General features: G+C 44.9%; 1 protein-coding gene across 5 annotated transcripts in view; it reads left to right on the top strand.

The window, feature by feature from the left end:
• The first annotated feature begins 2,899 nt into the window (after positions 1 to 2,899).
• Lmo7 (LIM domain 7) overlaps positions 2,900 to 13,919 on the top strand; it is a 178,446-nt gene continuing 167,426 nt past the window's right edge. For 2 of the 5 annotated variants that reach the window (XM_048341230.1, XM_048341229.1), the window contains exon 1: positions 2,900 to 3,247. In XM_048341230.1, coding sequence (XP_048197187.1) covers positions 3,188 to 3,247 — 60 coding nt within the window. In that variant the 5' untranslated portion in view covers positions 2,900 to 3,187. The remainder of the gene's footprint in view (positions 3,248 to 13,919) is intronic. The other 3 variants (XM_048341232.1, XM_048341231.1, XM_048341233.1) reach the window with 2 other exon arrangements.

Here is a 13,919-nt window from a genome sequence, read left to right as displayed (position 1 = left end):
ACCTGTAATTGTAGCTCCTCAGGAGATGGAGATCTAAGGGTTGTAGATCAGATCCAGCCTAGGCAGAAAGTCTGTGAGACTCCTATCTCCAGTTAACCAGCAAAAGGGCCAAAGGAAAAGTACCAGCCTTGAGTAAAAAAGCTAAGGGATAGTGCCCCGGCTCCAAGTCCTAATACCTGCATTAGATAAACAAATTAATGGATGAATAAATAAAGACCGACATCCATAGAAGACCTAAAGCAGAGAGCCCTCTGCACCTACACCAGGCTGAAAGTTCATCTTACTCCTTCCTCTTCCTTCTTGCCTGGGAAGCAGTGTGAATAAGACCTCATGGCAGTCAGGAGTCCAGGTTGGGGTTTATAAACCCTCCAAATGCTAAAAGACTTTTCCTCACTGGCATCTTACCCTTATTTTCAAATAAACTTAGTTTCTGCTCTTCTCCTATCTCACTTTTTTATTTTATGGAGATTAGGTGGTATGATCTCTACATTTTTCAAAAGATGAAATTGCAATTCTATGATTCTAGTAACTTTGGTAGCCTTAACTGCTCAAATCTGCATCCTGTGAGTCTCTGAGTTTTCTGCCTCCAAGGCTAGAGGTTAGTTCAAGGTGGGAGGTTAACTAAACCTCTGGCAGTGATTTCCAAAGAGCATAATATATGTATTGAGTGCAGTTAAGAATAACCCCAGGAGGCTGGGGACATGGCCTAGTGGCAAGAGTGCTTGCCTCGCATACATGAAGCCCTGGGTTCAATTTCCCAGCACCACATATACAGAAAACAGCCAGAAGCGGTACTGTGGCTCAAGTGTCAGAGTGCTAGCCTTGAGCAAAAAGAAGCCAGGGACAGTGCTCAGGCCCTGAGTTCAAGCCCCAGGACTGGCCAACAAAACAAAACAAAAAATAACCCCAGTAAACTCACAGAATGTATATATATGTATGTCCTTTTACTAGTCAGGATTTAGGGTGTAGGATTTTAAAAATGTTTGTATCACAACATGCAGCTTTTTCCATTTACAAGATTATTAGTGAAATATTTAACATAAGAGTTCTTGAATAGCACCAAAGAGAAATACCTTCATCATTGCTCTCATCATTCTATCCCCTTCATGGGTGTGGCCTGATTTCAGGGTAGGTAGGAGGTAGAGATGCTCCAGTCATCAGCCTCCTTTAGTGGGAATAATTGTATTTCTGGTCTCCTCAACTCTTCTAAGCAGAACTTCTGATTATAGACCATGCCAGAGGAAAAAGAAAAAAGAGTAGAACAAAAATAAACCTCCCAAATAAACACAGAAACCATTACTCCAATCCAGATGGTCTTTATTCAGAAGAGTAAATGGGATCCAATCTAGCCTTTAGATCTCACTTCCAAGAGACAGGAAATACAGAGAAAGAAATATGTTTAAGATACCACAAAGAGGCAAATAAGCCATAAGACAAATCCAGAAAGTAGGGATTCCTTCCACAAGACAATGTCATTCAAAAAAAAGAGGACACAGGAAGTGGAGGAGGCAGCTTTTTTAGGGCAGAAAGTATCTAATCCATTACAGAGCACAACCCTTGACTGGATTTCTTCACTTATCCTAAAAGCTATTTTGGGGACCACATGGGGGGCAAGCTGAGCTCCGATTGGGTATGAATTGTCGTTTTTTGTTAGATTTAGGTAGGTGTGGAAATGGTGCTACAGTAATGCTGAGAAGTGTCCTTTTGAAGAGGCTATGTATATTGGAAGGGTTTGGACTTTAAAACTCTACTGTAGAAGAGGTGATGGTGCACTAAGAAAAAGGGCAAACAATTGCTCAAGGCAGGTGATAGGGATATTCCTTACACCAGTCTCTTGGCTATGTGTGGATTTTACATCAGGACAAGTAAACAACCAACCAGACAAAAATAAGAAGTTGCTTCTATTTCAGGACGGAGAACAGATTTCTAGCTGAAGTTTAGGTGAAGTTGTAGGGGGCTTCCGGATCCTCTGTGGGGTCCCAAGGAGCCCTGAGAATGAGCTGGTGGCTTCCTGAAAACCTGATTTTCTGCAAGCCCTAGAAAGGATCAGCATCTGACAACCTCGGGCACCTTCGGTCCAGGGGCCCTGCGACCAGGCCTGAGTAACTCTGTTACCTTGCTGTCGGCTGGGTGGGCCCACAGCACCCCAGGGTCCGGGTTTGGTTCTCCGGTGAGGGTGGTGAAATGTCCTGAATTGGCTTGAGCAGGCAAAGTTCCTCTCGGCTCCTTTGAATCCTTGGTAATTAGCCGGGCTTTGAGTGACTGGTCCCTTCCAGCCCGCGTGGAACCCCGGGGGTCAGAGCCGCCCGCCAGGGGTGGCTCGGGGAAACTGGCTGCAAGTGCGGGCTATTCCCCTCACCTGCCGGCAGGAGGGACGGGAGGCCGCCGGGGGCGGCGATCTTGGGGTGGGGACCACCGCGCCTCTGGGGGCGGGACTGCAGGCTGAGCGGGAGCAAGGCCGTGTCCTGCGGGGGGTCCAGCCGCAGGTGTAGGCCTCTCCACACCACCCCCCGAGGGAAGTTAGTTGGCCCGGAAAGGTGCAATTGTGTGCAGCTATTCCTGGTATGTCAGGCGGGCCGTGCGGTGACGAGGCGTTGGGGGGGGGGGGCGGGGAGCGGCTTCCCGGGCTCGGGGAGATCACGGGGCGGGGGGTGGGGGGGGAGGGAGGCGAGAAGGATGCTGGTGCTGGACGAGCATCTCCCTGGGGCGAGGACGGCGCGTGGCTCGCGTCACGGCCCCCGGGTGGATGGGTGGCGTCTCCCGGCCCGGCCCGTCGGATCTCAGAGGAGAGCCGAGGGTGACAGGGGCGGTGCGGGATGGGGAGGGTGCTGGGCGGGGGTTGGACGGGGCGGGGCCACGAGGGGAGGGAGGGCGGAGGCCGCGCTGCCCCTTTTGAAGTGCGCGCTGAGGTGCGGGCCGGGCGCTGCTCCCCGTCCGGTGCTCCTGAGCGTCGCGCGCGGGCGTGGGTCCCGGGGGACTCGGGTTTTGCTTTCGGGAAGTTTGGAGCAAGCCACGCCTCCCGGCTCGGGTCGGTTCCTCAACTTGAACTTGAGGGCGCAACAAAGGAGAAGGGACCCCGGGTGCGTGGCCGCCGGAGCGTCCGTGCCCTCCCGCCGGGCCGAGACGCGTGGGGACCCTCCGGCTCTCGGGCGCGCACCCCACCGAGCCTGTCTCTCTCCTTGTGGTCATGGAGGAGGCCGAGGCCGACTGCTCCGGGGCGTTCGCCGAGGCTCGGAGATGGGTAGAGGTGAGTGCTTGTCACCGCTTCCCTTCGCCGCGGTCCCCGAGCGGGCGTCGGGGGTACGGGGGGGGGGTGCTGTGGCCAAGGCCATTCGGCTGTTCTCCAGTCTACTCGGGGGACCCAACGGGAGCGAAGAAGCTGCCGTTGGGCGGGGGGGGGGGGGGGGCTTTGTAAGTTCTGCCTCTGATGCCCATGTTAGTGTAGCGCCGTCCCCCTCTCCCCGTGTGGTCCCACGGCGGCCCGCGGAGGTCCTCAGCGAGCGCCGGCCAGATCCCGGGACCAGCATCCCCGAGGGCCCATTCCCGGGATGTCCCGGTGAAGGATGCCCCGCGCCGTTCGGGGTGGGCAGGGACCCGGCGGCCGGGGCGGGAGCCGGGCGCACCTGGACGGTTGTTGTGTGCGGTCAGCGGCCCGGGGGTGGGGGTGGGGGGCTGTCACGTGTTTCTAGATTGTTATTGAGACTAAGATATTCTGGTGTCACTCACCCCAAGATTGCTGCTTTCCCCGTTGTGGCTTTTACAGGTCTTTCTGTCCTTTTCTTCTTGGAAAGGAATCAACATCTTGAGGCTACATGATTGTCTCGCTTCTGGCTCTTCTGAAAGGAAAAGATTTCTTTCTTTCTTTCTTTCTTTCTTTCTTTCTTTCTTTCTTTCTTTCTTTCTTTCTTTCTTTCTTTCTTTTTTCCTTCCCTCCCTCCCTCCCTCCCTCCCTCCCTCCCTCCCTCCCTCCCTCCCTTCCTCCCTTCCTTCCTTCGTTCCTTCGTTCCTTCGTTCCTTCCTTCCTTCCTTCCTTCCTTCCTTCCTTCCTTCCTTCCTTCCTTCCTTCGTTCCTTCCTTCCTTCCTCCCCCCTCTCTCTCCCTCTCCCCTCTCTCTCTTCTTCCTCCCCCCCAATATTCGAATTAAGTATAAATATTTTTCCATGAGAAAAACAACATACTCAAGAAAACCAGAACAGAATTGAATCATTATGAAGAGTTAGTTTCATGCCTGTAATCTTAGCTACTCAGGAGGCTGAGATCTGAGGATCACTGTTCAAAACCAGTCTGGGCAGGAAAGTCCATAAGATTCTTATCCCCAGTTAATCAGCAAAAAGCAGAAATGGAGCTGTGGCTCAAGTGGTAGGATACCCTTGAGGAAAAAAGCTAAGGGATAGCTCCCAAGTGTCTCTCTCTCTCTCTCTCTCTCTCTCTCTCTCTCTCTCTCTCTCTCTCTCTCTCTCTCTCTTTCTCACACACTCTCCTTTCTCTCACACACCCCAGAACAAATAGTATTTTAAAATAATTCATATCTTTTATGTGGAAGAATACAGAGAATAAATGTCAACCATTCTATTTCTGACACTGAATGAAAGAAATGTGAAATGTGAGTAGCTCCACCCACTAGCCTATAGGGCTATAAGAAATACAAGAAATTAGCTTTGGATGTCTTTCAGCACTGAAACCTTGAGCTGCTCTGAAGGTGACTTACCAAGGTGGGGAGAAGCATAAACACTGTATTTTGAACTGAAGTGAGAGTGGAAAAATTCCAGCAATGTAGTTAGGAGCAATAACTTCATTCATTCATAAACTTTAAAAGTTAAGGCTTGCAACTGTAACTTTCCATTAGTAGTGTTTGCTCTGCATAATTTCAGAAAACCAACTTGACTTTTTGTGTTTGAGTGCTAAGGTTGGAGAGAAGAATGAAAATGCAGGAGCATTTTCTTTCCTTCTGCCCCTCCCTCACACTGTCTCTCTCCCTCCCTCTCTCTTTCCTTCCTTCCTTCCTTTCTTCCTTCTTTCTTTCCTTCCTTCCTTCCTTTCTCTCTCTCTCTCTTTCTTTCTCTTACTCCCTCCCTTCCTTCCTTTCTTTTTTTTGACTTTTTTTATTGTCAACGTGTGATACAGAGGGGTTACATATTCATATGAAAGGCAGTGAGTACATTTCTTATTCTACTTGTTACCTCTTCCCTCATTTTCCCCCTCCCCCCTTCCCCTTCCCCTCTCCCCCCAAGAGTTGTGCAGTTGGTTTACACCGAATGGTTTCTAAGTGTTGCTTTTTGAATCGTTTGTCTTTTTGTTCTTTATCTCTCTATCCTTGTATTCCCTCTCCCTTCCCCAGTTCTACTACCTGTATCAGACAATATCCAGGGTACTCAGACTTTACTTGGACTTTCTGCCTTACATGGCTCCTGTATGGAGCTGGTATTTGCATGTTTTGTCTTTGCACAGCAAAGATGTCAGTGTGGATTATTTTACACTCTTCTCTTTTGTGTAGCATTGAGATTTTACAAAAGTAACAATTTCTTGTTTGTGCCAGCTTGCTCATAATTGTGTGGGGTTTGGGTGAGACATTTCTATGTAACAAATTCTGGGAAAGTGTGGTTGTGATTAGAGACTCGCTGTGCATGGTGAATGGGCTTGTCTCTCCACTACATGAAGCTGTGTATCAGAAACGAACTGGCAGGTCCCTGTGCATGCACTGTGTGATGTTCATTACTGCTTTCTTCATTCCCTTCATATAGTTAGTGAAATGAAAATTAAGTGACGTTTCCCCCTCAAGCTACTTGGACCTCTGTCAAATAATTGTTGAAGACAGTGAATAATCTGCACATTCAAACATTCTTTGGGGATCCTCTGGATGTTGGAAGTGACAGCAGTGGAATCATTGATAGTTTTTTTGTTTGTTTGTTTTGTTTTGATGCTGGTGCTGGAGTTTAAACAGAGTTGGAACACCATCTCTTAGCTTTTTTACTTGTGGTCTACTATTTGAGCCACACGTCTACTTCTTGTTTTTGTTTTACTGGGAGATGAGAGTCTCATAGAGTTTTCTGCCTGGACTGGCTTTGAACCAAGATCCTTAGATCTCAGTCTCCTAAATAGCTAGGATTACAGGTATGAGCCACCTGTGCCTAGGTCACTATTAGGTTTATTTCTCTAGCCTGGGTCCACACATTTCTCTATCTTGTTAGCTTTATTTTTTATAACCCAAACACATATTTTATGATACTGTTTTGTCAAAAGCAGCAGAATAAACGAATCTCACTCTCAGAATGTATTAATTTGAAGAACCCCTATTTGAAGATAAAATGTTTATTCAGAAATATAAAGTGTTTTGGAAAGTGAAGAAGATTATGGTGTAAAATTTATGTTCAGCTGTGGTGTTCTATTTAATCATAGTATTTTGTGTGTGTGGGTGTGTGTGAGAGAGAGAGCAAACGAGAGAGGGAAGGAGGGAGAGAGGGAGAGAGAGAGAGAGACATGCTAGGGATTGAACCTAGGGCCTACAAAGCTAAGGAAGTGCTCTACCTTGGAATTACAGCTCCTGGCACATCAACTGTAGTTTTGAATATCACAAAGTCAAGAAACACAAGTAATGAAACTCCCATGTCAGGATGTCTTTGCATTTCCATTTTCTGTCAGTGATTGTTTTTGGAGAGCTAATGTGAATGTGGTGTGGTAGCTGATCCTGGTTATCCTAGCTATTTGAGAGGATCCAGGTTCCAGGGCAGCCTAGACAATGAAGTTTGCAAGACACCGTCCTAGTGGAAGAAGCTGGGCAAGGCAGGTCGCACCTGTTAACCTCGCTATGGTAAGAAGCCAGATATAGGAGGCTCATGGTCCAAGTGGATATCTAGGCAAAAAGCGAGATGTTAAGGTAAAAGAACCAGTGCAAGGAAGGACTGGGGATCTGCCTTGGCAGTCAAGTGCTTGTGTAGACACTGCAATGCCCCAAAAAATCCAGGCTGCAAATCATACATGAATGAGTGGAGTGTTTTTCTTATAACCAAAGTTAAAGTTACTATTATTTTTTGCTGAGGGGAGAAGGTAAAATGAGAGGGCTAGTTGTTATTCTGTCAATTGTTACCTTATGCTTTCTCTTTCTGTTCATTTCAGATTGTACTGAAATGCTTTATATATGTTTGTATATATGATATATATTTCATGTATTTGTGGATATGTATATACATATATATGTGTGTACACACACACACACACACATAAACTTATTTGTCTAATCAGGCTTATTCTGTAGTCACAACAAGTATAGGAAAGCAAGTCCTTTACAATAACCCCCCATAATGATACTGGGTTATTTTCTGGTTGGAAAGACTGTTTGGAATATTAATGAAGCCACGGGGCTGGTTTATGATTAAACATTGGTTTTACAGCTGAGTTATGTAATGGATTGAAGGTAAAGGCCAAGGAGAAGCTTGATTCCAGCAAGGTCACAGAGTGGGTGATGGAGTGGTAGAAAATACAACCTAGACTCTCTAATTTTAGTTCTCTTCTGCATCACCTTTTAATTTTCTGTACCTAATAGTTGCTTCTGTCTCTTGGTGTGGGACTTTGAAAAGCCTTACAGTAAACAGATAAAATACTGATGAGATTAAGAACTGGGTAGGTGGATCTCAGCTTTGAGTCATTTTTATGACTGGGACAGAACAGGCTCACTTAATTCACCGCCTCCTGTTCACCTGCCTTGCATGTTATCTCTGCATTTGATTCTTTCAGTATCACTGTCATCCTGTAAAAGGACCTACGAGTGCCAACTTCAGTTCATTGCCAAGTCTGGCACCAGAATATGATTCCTCCAACTGTGGGTATTGCAACCAGTCCATTTTTCCACCTGTCTCGAGTTTTTTCCTTTAAGCATATGCTTGTCATTAAATTTTGGCTTGTTTTGTTTGCCTTTCTGCTAAAGAATTTAAAGTGTTGTTTGTTTTTAAAGGATTGCATATTGTTGGCCCTCCATTGCTAGGAGCAAAATACCTAAATGTTTTCCTTCTTTTCTCTATAAACTTCATCTTTCCTACCCATAGTTTCCACCCTTTGTTGTGTACCAGTTGGCATGGGGTAAATGAATGCTCAGTGCATACAGCCATATCTGTATGGCAAATGGTAAATAAAGGTCTCATGAATGTGTTCTATTCCTTTTCATGTGTAGATATTTAGATTGAAACAAAGACATTCACTTGAAAATGTTACAGAATGCATAGAAGCTTTTTTTAATGCCAGTATTGAAGCTTTTCCATGGAAGGCTAGAGCTCTACCACTTAAGCCACAGCTCCACTTCCAGTGTTTTTTTTTTTTTGTAGATAAAGAGTTTCACAGACTTTTCTGCCCACACTGGCTTCAAACATAGATCCTCAGATCTCAGCCTTCTGAGTAGTTGCGATTACAGGTGTGAGCCACCATTGCCTGGCCGAAACATTTTTGATAATTACATGTAATTTCAACAACAGATTGAATTAAGTTTGGTCTAAAAGTTCCCTACTCTATAATGAACTTGATGTATAAACAAGTGTAATGTACACTTATAACTAGTACCTGAATCCCAGCCAATTATAATAGTGGTCAGCTGTCCAAACCAATACACACATAAGACAAATGCCAGCCTGTAGCCAAGGAAGTTGTCTCTGTACCTCATTCCTATTTTCTGAAGGTAGCTTCTTTTTTTTTTTTCCTAGCTACAAAAATAGTATCTATCCATGTTTGGTGAGGTGGGACAGTTTTAATTAATTTCTGGTCCAGAATTCTACCCAAATGCATACAATCAATAACTGCAAAAACTCGATTTATTGTGATTTGGTATTTTAATATAATCAACAGGGATTGAACGAAAATGCTATGATGGTAGAAAATTCATTAAAAAACCCTAATGTTATATGCCCATCATGGCACTTCTTGCTCCCATGGTGATGTGAGCTCCTCTTGCTTATTTGCTCCTTCTCATGCTGTAAGATCCTGCTCAAATGCTTGGGTGCCTGCTCAACCAATATAAAGAGTGAAGTGGCACATGCTCAAGCTATCAAGCCATCAGCACAAAGCCCAGGGAGGAGATAGTGGAATGCCCAGTTCTATAACAATTATTCCTAGGGAAGACTCCATAGACTCCTCTTTGGGCCTCTTCTTCTGATGGATATTTCAGGGCTTTCCTTTTCTTTTTTTTTTCTTTTTTTGTGCCAATCCTGAGGCTTGAACTAAGGGTCTGGGTGCTGTTCCTGAGCTTTGTTGCTCAAGGCTAGTACTACCAAGTCAAGAACAAATTTTTGTGGGTAGCTACATACAAGAGTCTTATGGACTTTCTTGCCTGGAATGGCTTCTGATTGAGATCCTCTGATCTCAGCTTCCTGAGTAGATAGGATTCTAGGTGAGCTACTGGTATTCAGCTCAGAGTACATCATTCTTTCTGAAGAAGTGTTTACATGCAGTGAAATGCATAAATTTTTAAGTGTACAGTTGCAAGTTGTTTTTTTTTTGTCATACATGTCATGTAACCAGGCCTTCTGGGGCTGAAGATGTGGTTCATATGGTAGAGTGCTAAGGCTTTGTGTTCAAACCCCAGTACCACATTAAAACACAAATTTCCCTCTCAGAAGGGTCCTCATTCCCTGTTGCTTCTAAAAACACCAGGGTTCTAATTTCTCACACTGTAGATTTCTCAGGGTTGTGCAGTCAGGAAATGTTTCCATCCTATTTTCTTTTTTCTTGCATTTTAGTTTTCTTTTAGGACCTTCCTATGAGATGCAGGTTGCCTTTGAACTCACAGGTAGCGCAGGTTGGCCCTGAACTTGCCGTATTCTTATCTCAGCCGCCCCAGTGCTGGGATTACATGCTGGTACATGGTGTGCCACCATGTTTGGCATCCCTTTTCTACTTTATGTTGTACTTTGCGATTTCTTGGACACAGCATCTCCATCTGGCAAATACGACAGGAAATCCTAGGAAAGGGAGGAGTGGCTAAAAGTGAAGGCCTTCCTCAGTCCTGATGGGAAGGAACTGATTCACACAAATAGAAACCAGGGCAGGGATGCCATTAGAACAGGCTGACTCCAGGAAGCCTCAACAGAGAGGTCAAGGGACTTCCTGAGGAACTGGGAGGGTTCAGTACAGTGCCAGACATTCGGAGCCCTTCCCACACACCCATGCACTGGAGGCTAGAAATGAAAGCCTCTTTCATAAAGTAGGGGAAAATAAAGAAGCTATACCTTTAGTAAAACACTGTCTCTAAACCAGCGAGGGAGTGAGCCCCCTGGGGTGAAGGGAAGGAATGATTTCATAGTTACTGATAGTATCACACAGCTTTGAGCTAGTTTGCAGTCTTGTTTTCAGTGACTGCAAGGCTGAGAACATTGACTCCTTCACATTCTGGGGAGAATTAGGAATTAGCATTTGTATTTCCCCCCTAGATAAGTAGGTGAAAGATGCATGTTGATCCCCTTTTTCTCAGATGATGGAGGAGATGAAGCAGTTTCTGGAACAGACGGTTCATTGGGTTTCCTCCAATGGGAAGAGGTGGCTCAGTGGCATCAGAGAAGGCTAGCGGGAGCCCTGCTTGGCCATGATGAGGAAGCTGAGCATTCTGGTGTTTCTTCAGCCATCTGTAAAGCACACAAGTCCTAATGCTGCACCTCAGTGGCAGGTATGCACCAGAGCCTGTGTCAATGCAGCAGTCCACTTCCGGTTCTCTTCTTGTGTTTAGGACTTAGCTCTCTTTCTCTGATGCTGGGTGCTTTGGGTTGGTAGGGACCTTTGTGACACTAATGTGTTCCTTTTACCTCCTCCTTTCCTCTTCAAACTGATTCTCCATGTACCAGCATTTGCATGCTATATAGAAAAAACATGACAGGCGCTGGTGGCTCATGCCTATAATTGTAGATCCTCAGGAGGGAGCGATCTGGAGATGGTGGTTAGAAGCCAGCCTGGGCAGGAAAGTCCATGAGACTCTTTTATATCTAGTTAACTCCCCCAAAACCAGAGGTGGAGCTGTGTCTAGGGTAGTAGAGTGCTAGCCTTGAGCACAAAAGCTCAGGGATAACACTCAGGCCCAGAGTTCAAGCTGCAGGATTGGCAAAAAAAAGGAAAAACATGAATCTACAGAATGTTAGTTAGGTAAATAAAGCAACGTCCACTCAACCTTTTCAGTTTGTAAAAGGTCCACTTGGTATGCAAGCTGTCTAGTTCCCTTATACAGACTGAGATGTTGATGATCTATTATCGCCCCACCCTTCTTGACTTCAAGCTTGAAATGGGCCTCTTTCATAAATGGAATGAAAAAACACAGAATGTATACCATTACTAAACACTGATCCTGAAGCAGCAAGGAGATGGGCCCACACCCCTGGGTGCAGGGTTCTCAAATGCTTGTTGAATGAATGTATGTTTTGTGTCCACTCAAAAGGTTGGGCTTCTTTAGTTGGTTACAGATTTTCCTTAAGCCTGTTAACTATCAAAAAATGTCTTGGAGCCTGAGGAGATGATAAATTATGCATATCTAGGCTTACACTTTAGTTTGCAAAGGTAATTGCTGGGTGTGTGTTTAAAAACACCTTTGATGTACCAAAGCTCTTAATAAGGATAATAGCTGTCGTATCTGTACAACTTTGAAAGGGAGGTTTAGCCTACTCAGTGGGCTGCTTTGCTCTAAAGAGATGGGCATTAGCAAGTTGTACAGTTGAATCACAGTGGCTCCACTAAGAGCCTATCCAAAGATTATAAGATACCCCTGGAGACTAGTTCTTCATCAGGTGCTGGCAGTAGCTCAGGCCTGTAATTCTAGCTCCTCAGGAGGAGGTTTGGAAGATAGCATAGTGGTTTGAAGCCAGCCTGAGAAGATCCTATGTACTTAATAACTAGCAAAAAGCAGGGCTAGAGGTGTGGCTTCATTGGAGCTGTTCAAGCAAGCTAAGCTAGCTATAAGTCCTGAGTTCAAATCCCAGCCCCATCAAACAGTTCTCATTTCCAGGATGAATTCTCATTCCTGAGTGCAGGAGATTCCATCTGTGGCTTCTGTGTATTTTGATGCATGCTAGACATGCAGCGCTGGCTGTCTGCAGGTGATAGACAATGGCTATGGTCACGTTGAGACATGTTAGAACAGTGCGGTCAGGGTTCAGAGGGCAGAACTGGGACTACTATGTCCTTACTGTGAGATTTCGCAGTCAATACTGGATCTCTGTGGAAGTGAGGCACAGTTACTTCATACCTATATAATCCTAGCTACTCAGGAGGTTGAGATCTGCTGATCAAAGGTCGAAGCCAGCCCGGGCTTTTTAAAAAGTCCATGAGACTCTTGTCACCAATGAACCATGAAAAAGCCAGAAATGGAGCTGTGGTTCAAGTAGTAGAGTGCCAGCCTTGAGTGAAAAAGCTGAACAAGAGTATGTTTCTGAGTTCAAGCCCTAGTACTGGTGTACACGCGTGCATGTACACACACACACACACACACACACACACACACACACACACACACACACACACCTTCTATCAAGAACTATATCAGGGATCTGGGAATATGGCCTAGTGGCAAGAGTGCTTGCCTCGTATACATGAAGCCCTGGGTTTGATTCCTCAGCACCACATATATAGAAAAGGCCAGAAGTGGCGCTGTGGCTCAAGTGGTAGAGTGCTAGCCTTGAGCAAAAAGAAGCCAGGGACAGCGCTCAGGCCCTGAGTCCAAGCTCCAGGACTGGCAAAAAAAAAAAAAAGAACTATATCAGAGTGAACTTATTTGAATACTCAATTGCCTCTTGTGAGGGTATTCTCCATCTCTTAACTAGAGGTGGAGTCTGGCGTGTTTTTTTTCTGTCAAGCCTGGCTTTGAAATTCAGTCCTCTAGGTTTCAGCCTCCTGAATAGCTAGTATGATAGGTGTGAGCCACCAGCACCTGGCTAGAGTCAGTTTCTTATGTGAATTCATTTTAGGTGATCATGCCTACTCCTAATTGTACAAACATACCATATAGCGCAAATAGCATATGTCATGGGCTATTTTTTGGTCAGACTAGGGACTGAAGTTTTGGACTTGCTCTTGCTAGGCACCTGCTCTAACACTTGAGTCATGGCATGGTACTTTTGTTTTCTAAATTTGTTTTTTTATATAGAATTTCATGCTTTTGTCTTGACTGGCCTTGACTTGCTCCCAAATAGCTGGGATTATAGAAGTACTCCTCCATGCCCAGCATATGTCATCTTTTCCGATGAGGAGAGTTTCCAGGTCATGTTTTAGGCTTATATGCTAGAAATAAAACCATGATAAGAGATTTTTCCTTTTTGCTGGGATTGAAATTTGACTTAAATGTGTGCATTCAGAAAGAAATATCTGAATTATTTTGTTATATGACCATTTCATAATAATCAAATGAAGAGAAGACATGGCTAACATCATTATATCTTTTAGTTCTATAATTCCTCTTTCTCAGAGTTTGAAGTCTTACATTTCTACCTAAATGAAAGGGAAAAAAAGCAATCAGTTTTTTATCTGAGGAAACTATTGTTAGCCTGTCAAAGCATCGAACATAGTAGATACAACCTTCCCTCTTAAAATATTTAATTGCCTATTTCTCTTGATGTTTCTAGTTGTCCAACTAGGTGTTAGTAGATATTAGAGTATCTAAGGTCTCATTTCCCATGTTTCCTCTCCTTTGTGCATATTCTCTTCCTAGCAGATGGTATCAAGTCCATAGAAACTTTATATACCTTCTCTATGGTAAAGACTTATCTCCTTAAATTCCTTGACTAGACCTTGTTCCTGAACTGTTGACTCGAGTATAGAATAATCAGGATTCCCCACTGTAGGCACACATATTCAGAACAAGACTCAGTTCTTACCCGCTACATACTCCATTTCTGGTCCTAGCAAATGGTACCACAGTTGGTTCACCTACTTGCTGAGGTTCCCAAATTTGAAGTTGTTATTCA

Source organism: Perognathus longimembris, chromosome 3 (genome assembly GCF_023159225.1).
Source record: "Perognathus longimembris pacificus isolate PPM17 chromosome 3, ASM2315922v1, whole genome shotgun sequence".
In the NCBI taxonomy this organism is placed as follows: domain Eukaryota; kingdom Metazoa; phylum Chordata; class Mammalia; order Rodentia; family Heteromyidae; genus Perognathus; species Perognathus longimembris.
This window is presented reverse-complemented; position numbering and strand designations above follow the sequence as displayed.